Source organism: Dasypus novemcinctus, chromosome 7 (genome assembly GCF_030445035.2).
Source record: "Dasypus novemcinctus isolate mDasNov1 chromosome 7, mDasNov1.1.hap2, whole genome shotgun sequence".
Classification (NCBI taxonomy): Eukaryota; Metazoa; Chordata; class Mammalia; order Cingulata; family Dasypodidae; genus Dasypus; species Dasypus novemcinctus.
Genome location: NC_080679.1, coordinates 15990735 through 16005388, shown reverse-complemented (window position 1 = coordinate 16005388; position 14654 = coordinate 15990735). Strand labels below are relative to the sequence as shown.

The 14654-nt window shown below is 36.5% G+C and overlaps 1 protein-coding gene across 2 annotated transcripts in view; it reads right to left on the bottom strand.

The window, feature by feature from the left end:
• Nucleotides 1-945: 945 nt before the first annotated feature.
• The window catches only part of LOC101426206 (thiamine transporter 2), a 56450-nt gene continuing 42741 nt past the window's right edge, over nt 946-14654 (bottom strand). Inside the window, exon 6 of one of the 2 annotated variants that reach the window (XM_058299996.2) lies at nt 946-2843. In XM_058299996.2, coding sequence (XP_058155979.1) covers nt 2670-2843 — 174 coding nt within the window. In that variant the 3' untranslated portion in view covers nt 946-2669. Of the gene's footprint in view, nt 2997-14654 lie in introns of both variants that reach the window. The other variant, XM_058299997.2, reaches the window with a different exon arrangement.

The following is a 14654-nucleotide window of genomic DNA, read 5'->3' as shown; positions in this document are numbered from 1 at the left end:
AAAATTTCATGTGCTGCTGCCCAGCAGGAAAAGCTCCCCAGCCAGCTAGTTCACCTATCAGCCAGACCAGCTGCCCACCAACTCCCTGCCAACCGTAGAATGAGTCAAACAAGTCTGTCACTTTCTCCTGTGGGAACAAGGGGCAGCCGCCCTTTGTCATTACAAAGCTTGACTCCTACAGCCGCTGTTGGCTGACTCTGTCCCCAAGTACAACCCCGTGGCCCTGCATGGCGTGCAGCCTCCTCCTCCCGTGCTGAGTACATGTTCTAGTAAACATCTGCCAGTCTCATCTGTCCAGTGCCAGGTATCATGTGTTTGGCCATCTCATACTATTTAGGGTGGGGGATCCCTCCCTCACCAATAGGGTGAATAGGAGACAACTGGAAAACTGAGTTGTCACAAGGTCATTTTCTGGCCCAAAAGTTAGTCATATCAAGAACCTTAGATTTTATATTTCCTATGACATATCTGAAGTTGTTTCTTTCAATGTCATTACAAAGACTGACAAGAACCACCCTATCTGGAGCTATCAATGATTTGCTAAGCAGATTTGTTTAGGAACTAACTCTCAGTTGTGCTTTCTCTTTCATCTTCTAGACCCTTTCACAACGTGGGCCTTCTGTAACCCTTCTGCTCCAGACTGTTACTCACTGCCATAACCTAGAGATGTTTTTATTTTCTTTTTGTAGAAGCTCAGGGAATTATATGATACAGAATTGTCTAATGTAAATATACTTCCTTAAGATTTTGACTTTTGTACTTGTAATTTTTTAATTGATCTTAAATTTCACATAAACTTCTTTGTAGAAAATCTGATATTAGAAAGTTGGCCTTGGAATCTGATTATTCACATAATGCATTTCTTATTCTGCTAATTGTCTGTTTGGTTTAGCCAGTCTTCATTCTTGTCAATTGCCAACCTTTTAAAAAACAAAACAAAACAAAACAAAAAAACAATGAAGTTTATTGTCTTTTGTATTTGTACTATTTCCATTCAGAAATCAGTCTTGTAAGTAGTAAAACTTTATATTAATTTATAGAGTAAGAAAATTGCTCTTTAATATGTAAAAGAAGGGAGTGGATATGGCTCAGTTGGGGTGCCCACCTCCCACATGGGAGGTCCTGGGTTCAGATATCAGTGCCTTCTAAAGAAGATGAGCAGATACAATGAGCAGATGTAATGAGCATATGCAACGAGTTGATGTAACAAGCTGATGAACAGACACAATGAACAGGGGGCGGATGTGGCTCAAGCACTTGGGCATCTGCCTCCCACCTGGGAGTTCCCAAGATCGGTTCCCAACACCTCCTAAAAAGAAGACGAGCAGACAACAAGTGGACACAACAAGCAGAGACAATGAGCAGAGACAATAAGCAGACAGCTGAGGGAGCTGTCTCAGGGGGGAAAAAACTGAAAAAAAAATAGCAAACACATCTCATTGAAAAAAAATTCACAAAACACAAACAGCAGAAATTTTGAACCCAAATTTCCATTAACCAAATATAAACCCTCTTAACATATTGAGTTTCTGTCTTTCAGTACTTTTCACAAATTGCAAAAATTTATAAATTAATTTGAGGAGAACTGAAATATTTACAAAAGTCAGTCTTTCAATGCAGTGTCAAGTTAAAATTACTTTCTTTGATATGTTTGGTTGGGTTTGTGGGCATTAAATGTTTTCACTCGTTCTACCATTTTATTGGAAATATACAACATTAGAGTAATAATCACTGTTACCACATATTGATCACTTAATATACTATCCAAATCAAAACAAATCACATTTTTAAAAAAAGATTTATTTATTTCTTCCCCCTCCCTCCATTGTCTGCTCTCTGTGTCCATTCGCTGTGTATTCTTCTGTGTCTGCTTGTATTCCCATTAGGTGGCTCCAGAAACCAATTCTGGGACTTTCTGGAGTGGGAGAGAAGTGATCATTTTCTTGCACCACCTCAGCTACCTGGTCTGTTAAGTCCCTCACTGTCTCTCCTCTGTGTCTCTTTTTGTTGCATCATCTTGCTGCATCAGCTTTCCTCGTTGGCCAGCATTCCTGCATGGGGTGGCACTCCTGTGCAGGGTGGCACTCCGCACAGGCCAGCCTGCGCTCACCAGGAGACCCTGGGTATTGAACCCTGGACCTCCCATATGGTAGACGGGAGCCCAATCGCTTGAGCCATAACCACTTCCCAACAAATCACATTTTTAACGTAGGACCCAGAAGGCCAGTGTATATATATATTTCACTCAAGGACATTTCTGTTTCTGCTCCTGAATGATCCCACTTTTGGGGTGGACTTGAAAATGTTGAAAAAGTATTTATGGTCTCAGTACCCCACTGAGACCATGTAGATAGCTTGCTTCAGTTTGGGCAGCTAAATCTTTTGGTAATACCCATTTCATATAGCCAGTAGCTGAGATGGCAATATGATTTTGATGAGGTTCATGATGATTCAGACTTTCACAATGTCTTTTTTTAATCATTTAAAAAAGTATTGAAGTGTATCATGCACACATCAACATACATAATGATAAGTGTATAATAAAAGTTGTGAATTTACAAATCTTAGTATCTTAATCTAGGACAAAACATTAAAATACCAAGTACTTTCAGCACCATATATTTCAGTCAGCATCGCCCATCCTCTGAGGCCATGGAGGTGAAATCAGGCTAAAGCCGCGTTTCTATGCTCCTATCAGGCATTGGGTCGACTGATTCACTTGGACTCTGATCAGGAGGAGAACTACAGTTTTTTTTTTTGCATGTAGCTGAAGAGATTATGTAAATGCTTCTCATTAGGAAAATTCCAGCAATGACTGCGAAATAACTTCCATAAATAAAAAACTAAAAAAGAAAAGAAAAAAAGGAAAAAATAAATTAATGAATCACATGTAAAAATAGACTACATTTGACATTGAATGTATATAACGATGCTTTTCTACTGGTTGAAAGACCTCGGAAGAGAAGGCCACCAATCCTCTCTCTATGGTTCTTCATCTGTAAAATTAGAATAATAACAATACTTAGTACAAACATTTGCTGTGAGGAATAAATGAGATATTGCATATAAGACATATAAAAGTGCCTAGAGAGTAAGAACTTAATAAATTGTTACTGTTTTATATTTCTGAAATTCTCAAACATATGTATACTAACTTCCTTCTTTTTTTAAATCCACATTTAGCATATGATATTGGCATTTTCCCTAGAATGTAACATATTTGAAAAAAAAATTCTACAGTGTTTCAGTCCAGGAAAATGGAAGTATTGTTAAGTTTGTAGAAGTTTAGAATTCTTATCTATTCTTAATAAATTGAACCTTTAGTTTGTAATGTCTCTTTAAGTGTATAGATCAAGAAGTCTTAATTATATTTATCTTTTAAAAAGTTCAGTACATTAACTTTTTAAAATAGTCATTTGCATGGTTTGAATTTTCCCTTTTTTCTTTCAAATTTTAGGTGGCTTTATATTTTAGATCTGTTTCCTATAAATAGGATGTAGTTGTGATCTTTTTAAAAATACAGGCTTACTATTATCTTTTTTACTGGGTGGTTTAAGTTGGAATTGTTCTATTTTTATTTTTAAAATCTTTTCATTATGGGAAATTACAAACATACACAAAAGTGGATTGACTAGTATAACAAATTTCTATATATCTGTTGCTCAGTTTCCTCAATCAACTTATAGCATATCTGCTTCATCTATGCTTCAACAATTTATCCTTTGCCTCCTTGATTAATTTGAATCTTCTATCAAAAAATTTAATAAATATTTCAGTTTGTGTCTTTAAAAATAAAGACCCAAAATTCTTTTATAAGGAAATAGATTAGATGCAGCTCAAACTATTGCACTCCTGCCTACCACATAAGAGGTCCTGGGTTCGGTTTCTAGTGCCTCCTAAAGAAGAAAAGACAGTGAGCTGACATGAAGGGCAGGCATGAGAGCTGATGCAACAAGATGACACAAGGAAGAAAAACATAATGAGAGACACAACAAAGCAGGGAGCAGAGGTGGCTAAGAAGATTAGGCACTTCCCTTCCATATGGGAGGTCCTGGGTTGGTTCCCAGTACCTCCTAAAATGAAGACCAACAGATAGACACAGCAAATGCAAGCAATGAGGGGGTGGGGAGAAATAAATAAATAAATCTGAAAGAAAATTGTCTCATATATTTTTAGTTTCTTGGTATGAATTGATTCAAATAACATCCACTTAATTGATACCCAGGAGTTTTAGATGTCTTGTGGTGAGAGGATTTTTCTGATATCTACTATATTGTTTCTTTTAATGGAAGTAAGCCTCTCTTAATTTAATATTTTTAAAAATTCTTGAATTGTTTAAATTTCAAACAATCCAGAAATGAAAGACCCTTTTCTCAATAGCCTCTTTCCCTCCCTCCCTCTGTTCTTCCTAGAGCAATTGTGTTGAGACCATCTCTGTTAAGAGAAAAAAGGCTGAATAATCAGGACCCAAACTCATTAAGAAATCCATATAAGTAGTTATATTTTAATAATGAAAATCCAGTCCTGAACTTCAGCTATTTTTACAATTTCTGTGCAGACACTAAATAGTTTATGAACTACTGGAACCTAGGGCTGACAGACCACATTTGCTTGCTTAATAAACATGACATGAAAATACTCATCTGAGCTGTCTGAGCAGGCAAATATTACACGTTTTAAACACATTTTGAAAATATTACTTTTTGATGAATACATGATTGTCCAAAATCCAAATGAATCCACATTTCATATACTAAAATAATAGCAACTGATGTGGGCTATGGGTGGAAGGCTCTTTGTCTCTTCAGAAATAACTAAGCTGTTTGACTTGTGTCTCTTCAGAAATAACTAAGTTGTTTGACTTGTGGGTGTGGAACAGTAAGAGGCTGCAGTCCTGCCCTTAGGGACGGTGACAGCAGGCTCCAGTTCCAGGAAATGTTTAACAAAGCAAGGGCTATAAACTTTAAGTATTTAGGGGAAATGCAAAAACCAAGGCTTATCTAGAATGTCTGGAGTCCTTGCTAAAAGCTTACCTAAGATGTGGAAGAGATATATGCTAATTGAAGCCTATTGAGAACTGAAACAAAGGGACCATTTGGCCTTTCCTCTCTGTATAAAAGATGTTTGAAAATCTTGTTCGGGGCTCGGGATTCAAACTGAAAGCTCCCGAGTCCGGCCGGCCGTCAATAAACCATTTTTCCTTCTCAAAATCATTACTGAGTCCTGGCCTCTCTGTACTCAAATAATTGAACTTCTCTTAAATTCCACAACATTTTTGGCAACCACGAAGGGACAATGAATGAAGGCCAGAGACGGTAGCATTTTGCTGCCCCTTCCAAATCCCCGAGGAAGCCGGGAGGACTCGGGTGAACCCCAAATCTGGGCGCCCCTGGATTAAATTTAATCCAGAAAAGATGTGGGCTCCACCAGAATCTTCCCGACAAAATCGAGGGCAATGGAAGGTCTGAAGAGAAAGATTCTGGGAACGAAAAAGAACTCCGAACATGGAAGAAGGTAAGACTCCCCGGGTGAGCACAGTCTGGAAGGCCCTAGCTTTAATTGCTAGGGAGGGGAGGCTGATCACCTCCCGAGAGAACCCTAGTAGCCCCAGAAGGCTGGGGGGAAGCCGTTCTCTCTAGGCTTGGGAAAAGGAGGAAAACCGCGGAAAAGCCTTGGTGTTTTGGGTTTGTCTAACTGCATGTTAGAATCTGGTACTGGTCTTATATCCACTAAAAGAGTGGAGTCTCGATTTTAATAGGAAGGGCTATTTATAGGTTCAAGTCCTAATGTCCTGGAAATTGGTCTAGATTAAGGGAAACAAAACTTGGTTACAGGAAAATGGATCAGCTTTTCTGGTGGAGCTTGGTCTGGGTGTAAAGTTTAAACAGTGGAAAAGTCTAGCTGAAATCTTTTGTTATGGTGCTAATTTGTGAATGAATTTGCTTTATACCAAATGTTAAGTGTTCTGAGGTTTGTGATGGCTGTGGGGGCAGCCATGGTGAAAATAAATATATAAACTTGTAGGTCAGATTAGTGACCTTTGTGCTTCTGTCTGTGTCAGCTCAAGGCTAGTGTTAGAGTTGTGTCCTTATGTAGAGTGGAATTACAGCTGAGCTGGAGCCCTCCCTTGCCATTGGCAAGGGGGGTGAAATGATTCTGGGGCAAAAGCTGAGGACTCTGGATGTTTGCGGAGTCTAGATGTTTGTGCATGCTCTGCTGTCTTGTCTCTGGTCTGGCCCTTTGCCGGGGCTTGGAGGCCATCTGTGTCCGCGCCACGCACCCAAGTTTGTTGGGGATGTCCCAGTCAGGGTGGCTGGGTCCCTGGGAGAGTTGCCAAATTTGAGTAAGTTCTGTCTGCCCATTTTAGCTGAAAGCTGGAAAGGGGGGAGCGGCTTGCCCCTTTCCAGTGAGTCCACCCTTCTATTCATAAGCTGCATTCCTGTTTGTTGTGCACCCGACTGCCTGGAAGGGGGGGGAAGTGAAGGGGATGAAAAGCAGAAATCAAAATAAATGCAGTAAAGTTCCCTCCTTAGAGTGTCAAAGCCAAAATACGTTTGCATTCTGCTCAGGTTCTTAAAAAGTATTGTAGTAACCTTAAGTAAAAGAATGTGTTCTGTGAAAGTAAAATTTGTCTTAAGGGTATAAATATAAAGGTTTTACAAAGCATTGTTTAAAGTATTTAAGTAGCTAATTGCAGAAAGGCATTATTTAACAAAACTGAATTGATAATAATAATAATAAAAAGCAATTTTATAACAAACTTATTCGGCAGCCAATCTCCCCTGCCAACTTGCTTCCAAAAAAACTGTTTCTGGTATTACATGCTACTAAGTATTTAAAGTGAAAAAAAGTTCATTATTTTAACAAACTTGTTTAGTATTAATGGCAATTATATGTTGTAAGACGTTTGCCTGGTAACTTAGCATGTGGGATATATGGAGTGTGTTTTTATTGTTAAAGAAACAGAAGATGATTTTGTCCTAAAATAAAATAATTGATTATTAGAAAGAGTAGAGTGTAGGACAGAACCTGAATGAATACTGAAAGTGTAGAAGGTTTGTGGAAAAGAAATTTTTATGATTAAATTGAGTAAAATCAATATACAAAGAAAATATTTTATCAATAGCTTCTTGTGCTTTAACCTCATCATATCCTCAATGTTTGAAGAAGAGTCTTACCTCTTTTAAAAGAACATTTTATGTTCTAGAAATCAAATCCTGAAAAGTAGCCTTTTATTTCAAACTAACTGCAAGAGATTTATTCTTTTACTTTAAAAAAAAAATTAAAGTAATAGTTAAGTTCATTTAATATAAGTTAAATGAAAGGTATTTAAAGGTGTTATAAAATTAATAAGTTTTTAAAAAAATTAATAAAAACTGTAACTAAGAGTTAAAATCATTTATAAATGCATTTATATTATAAAACAGTAGAAAGACAATAACTGAGATTATAGCTGGGTAAATTTAGCCTGAAACTATTATTTAAGTGTAAATTCTACACTAACCTTTCCTTTGTTTATAGTTACTTCAAGCCTAACCTCACCCTTTGCCTTTGCCTATGGTTATTTCATAATTGAGAAGAGCTGGGACATCACTGTCTCCTCTTCTGGTATTAGTAACCCTTTCTCTCATGAATTCAAGTGTAAACTAAATAAATTGCTGCCTGATAAAATAAAGTTAAATGGCCACTGGAGTTTTATTATCTCCAAAATCAAAAAGGGGGGTAGAGGGGGAGAAGTCTCCTGCCTTGACGGTCAGTGTTCCTAAGAGTGGCAATTCATGAGAGAAAGCAGTCTGTCTCCCTGAGGCTTCAAATAGCCTCAGTAAATATATATAAAGTTAATCTTGTTGCTTATCCAAAATTCTGCTAATTTCAAAGTAAAATATAAAGTTCTAAAACAAAATGGTGCTAAGGCATTGAAAACATTTTGGTTATTACAATCCATTAAGTAAGAAAAAAAATTCTTGTGGTAAACTGCATGGTCATAGTGCAAATTAAGAAGAGTTTCAAAAGTCTTTGAAAAGTTTAAAGTAACTAAAGTCATGTTGTTGTGTCAAACTATTCATGTCTGCCTATTTGCTCAAATTGTTGAAGTTAAATATGCAGTTATATAAGTAATATGTATTTCTAGACCCCTAATTAATTAAGCTAAACAGTATATAAAATAATGCAAATTACAAGTAATATCAATGAGTTGTGTTTGTGTCTAACTCTTTGTGTCTGCCCATTTTTAAAAAAAAGCTCAATGTATGTCTTCATACATCAAGATAATATCAAATTAACAAATAAAAATTCTTAAAAGAGGTCTATTCAAATTGTTAAAAATTAAATATGCAGTTATATTTATAAATATTCTTAAAGCCCAAATTGAACTAAGCAAGATAAAAAAGTCATAGAAATCTGATTATAGAAACAATTGGGAAAGGGCCTCCTCTTTGCAAGAGCTTTTAAGGCAAGACTAGGTGTGGCAGATTAAACCTATCTACTAGGCTAGGAAATTAAAAATCAGTTTGCCTAGTAATTTTCCAGTTTTAACCTTTGTCAGCCATAAATTGCAAGAAAAAAAAAAAAAACAACACACAAAGATTAAGTTAATTTTCACATAAGAAAAATGTTAATGTAACCTGGCGGCCTGCTGCCTCAGTCTCCCACTCCCGGGTTAGACAGCAGTAGAAGAGACCAGTTTAGGCCAGTCCTATAGGCAGTAGAAAGATGCCCAAAAAAGAGCTAACTAAGTCGGTGCCATTTCAGCACTAAATTCTATTCCTTATTTGACAAAGGGGGGAGCAGGTAAAAACTAAAATAGTTAGAATGTGATAGAGGAAGCAGTTAAATCAAACTTTTGCGTGGGAAAGTTAAATCTCAAATAAGCTATAACTTCTGAAGTATCCAATCTATAAAAAAACAAGAAGAGCTTGCATGCTAAGCTTAAAAGTATAAATTGTGTCATTTTTCTTTGTTCGTGGCACCAGCCATATCTAGCTCTGCACCCCTTCTTGCAAGATTGAGAATAAATTATTTTCTTCTCCACAATCTGGTGAGCCTTAATTCTTCCAGAAGATTTCTTTCCAATGAAATAAAAGTAATTAGTGGCTCTATTAACAAATTTCAGTAAGTAAAAGAAAGTCCATAAAAACTATAGAGAAATCTTTCCTGGGTTATGATTTTAAAAAAATTAAGTAATTGTGTAATGTGTTTTAAAACCTAGTAGTCAGTATGCATGTGTTTTAAAACCTGGTAGTCAGTATGCATGTGTTTTAAAACCTAGTAGTCAGTATGCTTTTAATTTAATAATTTTGATAACTTAAAGAAAAGAAGTTTTTAGCTTCCTGTAAGAGAAAAAGAGAACATTCCTTGCATAAACTATTATAGTTTCAATTTTATTTAACTTGAGTGTAATCTCCCATAGTTAATTTATAAACTAAATTAACATTATATGTACAAAATCTTTACAGTAATGAAAATTGTAAGTTCACATTGGTGAAATTAAGCTAAAAGAAAAAGATTGTAGATATGCTCTCTTAAATAAAGAGTAAATTTCTTTCATTAGTAATTGTAATTTAGTAAGTTTATTTAAACATGAGGTGTCTAGTCAATGCGGTTATAGTCAATTATAAAGAGTTTGTAAAACATCTTCCAAACTAAAAATGTTTAAATAGTTCTAGTTGTAAAAGTCATTGTTAAAAAAACTTAAATTAGTATTAGTAGCAGAAATAACTTCATGATAATAAACCTGTCTAAAGGCCACTGCAAAATACACATTTAAGTAAATAGTAATAAAAAGTTGTCTTGATTCTATTAGAAATACTGTTTTCATTCTAACAATGAAAAATAATATTTTTCCTCTATTACTAAAGTAAAGTACCTACTGTTATCTTCATAGTAAAATTGTGTAAGTAAATAGTCATTTAATATATGTATAAAACAAAGAATAAACTTTAACATTGTCAAACTCTTGTGCATTCGAACCAGGCCTTGTATACATTACAGGTGGCCTCTCCATGTAAGTTATTAGCTAGGCTAGTCACTGACCCCTCAATTAAAAATATGTGCTATATCAGTCTCTAGTTCTGCTCCTGAAGTTAATAAAAACTATATTGCAGTTTCAAGCTCCTGCAGCCAATAATGACTCAGTACAGCCAAGTGTACAATAGATATCGCTTCCAGACTGGCACTGTTCCATGGTGCCAGAGAGCACTATGCACCAGGCTAGTAAAATACTAAAAAATCTCTCTAAGATAAAAGATGCTGCAACTTGCTCACTGCGTTGAAAAACATGCTAAGTAGAGCCATGATACCAAGATACTGTAAGTAAAACTTAAACACAATTAGCATTATGGCCTGCTCTCATAGAGAGATAACATGTAAAGTATTACAAACCTAAAACTCAAAACTAATAATCACAACTCTGAATCCTTATGCATTAAATAATACATTAGTTAATATTAAGTGCTGCACTTTTATCCTGTACTAAATATATGCCTAATAATTGTAATGTTATCTTTTCTATTTTAAATCAAGTGCAGAAGTATATTAGACATGTTAAATTCCTAGTAAAATCATTTTCTAAACAGTTAATAACATGTCTATAAAATAAAGTGGCAGTCTCAGCCAGTCTCAGTCAACTTCTATATTCTGCTGTACTCTGCTGTGTAGCAAAAGTGAAGCTTGCTTGCTGATAGTGAGTCACCTATTGAACAAGTCAAAATTGCTAGAAATTGTACAATGAAAACCAAGGTGTAAAAATCTTTATTCTGTAGTTCTGATCACTCCCACAAGTGAAAACTAAGAGTATTTCCAAATTAGTGTTCTAATCCTGAGTAAAGCCAGTTGCCCAAGGAGTGCCAGTTCACCAAGAGCATCTGACAGAGCAAATGAGTGTCAATCATTGAACAGCTTAGAATGTGTCTTCAGACAAAGCTAAGTGTCTGTTGCAATTTCTCTCTAAAGATAGATAACTTAAAAAAATATATATATGCTGTTCCCACCAGCTTTTAAAGAATGCCATCTTTATAGGCATCTAATCTTGTCTATCTCTGTAATCCAATGTGTCCTCTTTTAAAAACGGGTATTCCAAAATTTTAATTAAGTTTGTTTCATTCAGAGTAAACATCTTATTAACCATATAAAAACTTCATCCAACTTCGTACAGAATGCCAGATCCATCTTCCTCCAGTTAAAATAAATTAAAGAGTTTTACACCTTATTAAGCAATGACTACAGCCCATGGCCAGCAAGAAGCAGTTACAGAAAAAAAATCATCTCCCTTCAGCACCCCTTTTAAATTAAAGGTGTAAACTCTTTAAGAGTAAAATAAAAGTAATAGATAGATCTGAAACCTGACTAGAAATCCACGTGAGTGCCAGTGGCAGCAGAATAACTGCAGGAGGCCCCTGCCCAAGATTCTGCTGTCCAGAATAAAAAGCTCTAAACTTCTAAAAACAGTCCTAGATGCTGTACTAAAGACTGATAAATAATCAATCAAAAGAACAAACAGCCATCCACCTCATAGCTCCAACAATAATTATGCCAAAGCTTAGCAAGTTAATCTTTGGCAGAAAGAAGAGAATGATGTGGGCTATGGGTGGAAGGCTCTTTGTCTCTTCAAAAATAACTAAGCTGTTTGACTTGTGTCTCTTCAGAAATAACTAAGTTGTTTGACTTGTGAGTGTGGAACGGTAAGAAGCTGCAGTCCTGCCCTTAGGGACGGTGACAGCAAGCTCCAGTTCCAAGAAATGTTTAACAAAGCAAAGGCTATAAACTTTAAGTATTTAAGAAAAATGCAAAAACCAAAGCTTATCTAGAATGTCTGGAGTCCTTGCTAAAAGCTTACCTAAAATGTGAAAGAGATATATGCTAATTAAAGCCTATTGAGAACTGAAACAAAAGGACCATTTGGCCTTTCCTCTCTGTATAAAAGACGTTTGAAAATCTTGTTCGGGGCTCGGGATTCAAACTGAAAGCTCCCGAGTCCGGCCGGCCGTCAATAAACCATTTTTCCTTCTCAAAATCATTACTGAGTCCTGGCCTCTCTATACTCAAATAATTGAACTTCTCTTAAATTCCACAACACAACCACTGCTCTACTTTTTGTAAAATAATCTTTTCAGTTAGAGTGCCTCTTCCTTTTCTAAGCTCTCTTTAAGGTTACCACAAAAAATCCATTTTCATCATTCTAGCTCTTATTTAATTTACGGTAAATTTATCTTAGCTAGATAATCTAATGGAGTGTGCCATCAGTTTCCTCTGGCTGGTCCCAAGTGACTGAATGCAATGGCTTCCTGCCAAGGGAGAAAGGGAGGCTATCACTTTGCATTTCCGGGCAAAGCAGCTGTGGTTTGCGTGCCATCAAGAGATTGCTTCGCACCACTGGCCTTTCCCATTTCTTTTTCATGTACACGTGCCAAACTTGTGGCAGGAATTGTTTTCCATATCTTAAGCCTCAAGAATATCCAGGAAAGAGGAGGATGAAAGCAGTGTGATTTGTGAGTGAGAGAAGGGTCTTATTGACAATTTCATTACTCAAGAAGAAATGGATGCTTATCCAATCTGTTTCCCACTCTTATGCCTTGTATTAGTCAGCCAAAGAGGTGCAGATGTAAAGTACTGGAACTCTCTTGGCTTTTATGAAGGGTATTTACTTGGGATAAAAGTTTATAGTTACAAGGCCCTAAAGAGAACAACTCAAAGTACTGTAAGAGGTACTTTTTCACCCAAAGTCTGTTGCCATGTGTTGAAGAATGATGGCGGGCGATATCTGTGAGGGTTCAGGCTTCCTCTTCCTTCTTAAGGCTCTGTGGGTCCAGGTTCTTTCCATCTCAGCGGTAGGCTGGCATAGGGCTCAGCTGCTCTGTTCTCTTCAGCTGCAAACTATCAGGTGAATGGCTCATCTCTCTTCTGGGGCCACAGGGTCCTCTTCTGTGTATGGAGCTCCCTTGCTCTGTTGCCTTCTACTGTGTTCTCCTTGAGTAAGTATCCATTTATATAGCCCACCAAGGGGGCTGGGACTCAACCCTGCATACCTTAATGACATTGTATTAGTCAGGGTTGTCTAAGGCAGAATCAACAGGAGATATCTATAAATAGTATGAGATTTTATAAAATTCTTTCACATGACCGTGGGGATGCACAAGTCCAGGTTCTGCAGGCAGGCTGCAAATCAGGGGCTATGATGAAAGTCCAATGAAAGTCCTTGATGAGTTTCAGACACATTGGCTGTCTAAAGATGAGCTGGGAAATTCCCTCTGAATGCTGAAATCACTTCCCCTTTTAAGGCATTTAACTGATTGAATAAAATATCACTCATTGCTGATGGCAATCTCTCTGGTTGATCATAGATATAATCAGCCATCTATGCAGTAAACTCACTGATGACTAAAGCCCATAAATGTTCTTATATTACAATTAGCCCTGTGCTTGCTTGACCAAACAACCAGGCACAATTACTTGGCTGAGTTTACACATTAGCCTAACCATCACAAATGTACTCAAACTAATCTTAACATAATCAAGTAAACATAAAACCTTTGAATTTAATGCAATCAAAGGATATCACATCCAGAGGAACAGACCAGTTCAAAAATATAATCAATATCTTTTTTTGGAATTCATAAATAATATCAAACTGCCACACACCTTTATAGTTACCATACCTTACATGATTATTATTATCCTTAAATATTATTATTAAATTATTCCTCAGCTTCCTTTTCTTGGGTGAAAAGGAATACTCTCAGCTTTTCTCACAGGCCTTTCTACTCTAGTCTCTCAGTAATCTTTGTAGATATGCCTTGAAATCCCTTTTTAAGATCTCCATGCTCCTTTTAAATTGGGAAATCCTTAAATAGCTTATATTGTGATAGTTTGAAAAAGGTTGAGAAAATGGAAGAACCACTTCAGAGTATCTCAGTTCAGTCTTCTCTCTGACAAATCTACGTGTCAGATGAAAATGCTGACTCAGAGTTTGCATCTCTGTTTTTTATATTCCAATCTTTTAAAATGGCATTTGGTATTATATTAAGGTATTCATGGCATATCATAAATACATAGTCAATGATAAATGTACATTTGTGATTGAGAGTTGGGAGTCAATAATCAGCATACCTCTATATTCTTGGCTCCTGGAAGTTTCACTCGGACATTTCTAATTAGACTCCTATCAAAATTCAATTTAAAGAATCTTGCTTTTGTTTTAAAAACCCAAGAATCTGCAATAAAACATTTTTGTCCTGGGAAAAATATTTGATAGAAATAAGATTTGTCTTCTGTTATGTCTTTGAACTGTATATTTGTATTCTGCTCTGGCACCTGAGTAAACAAGTCCTTTCTTAAGATGCTGACTCTTAAATTATTTTATTTTATTTTATTTTTTAGGAGATATCAGGGATTGAAGCCTGGACCTTGTATGTGGGAAGCAGGTACTCAACCAGTGAGCTCCACCTGCTCCTCTTAAACTGACTTTGTATGAAAGTACCTAATTGAAAGTTGTTTTATGGGAAGTGGACGTGGCCCAGTGGTTAGGGCATTCGTCTATCACATGGGGGGTCTGTGGTTTAAACCCCGGGCCTTCTTGACCCATGTGGAGCTGGCCCATGTGCAGTGCTGATGCATGCAAGGAGCGCCGTGCCACACAGGGGTGTCCCCCGCGTAAGGGA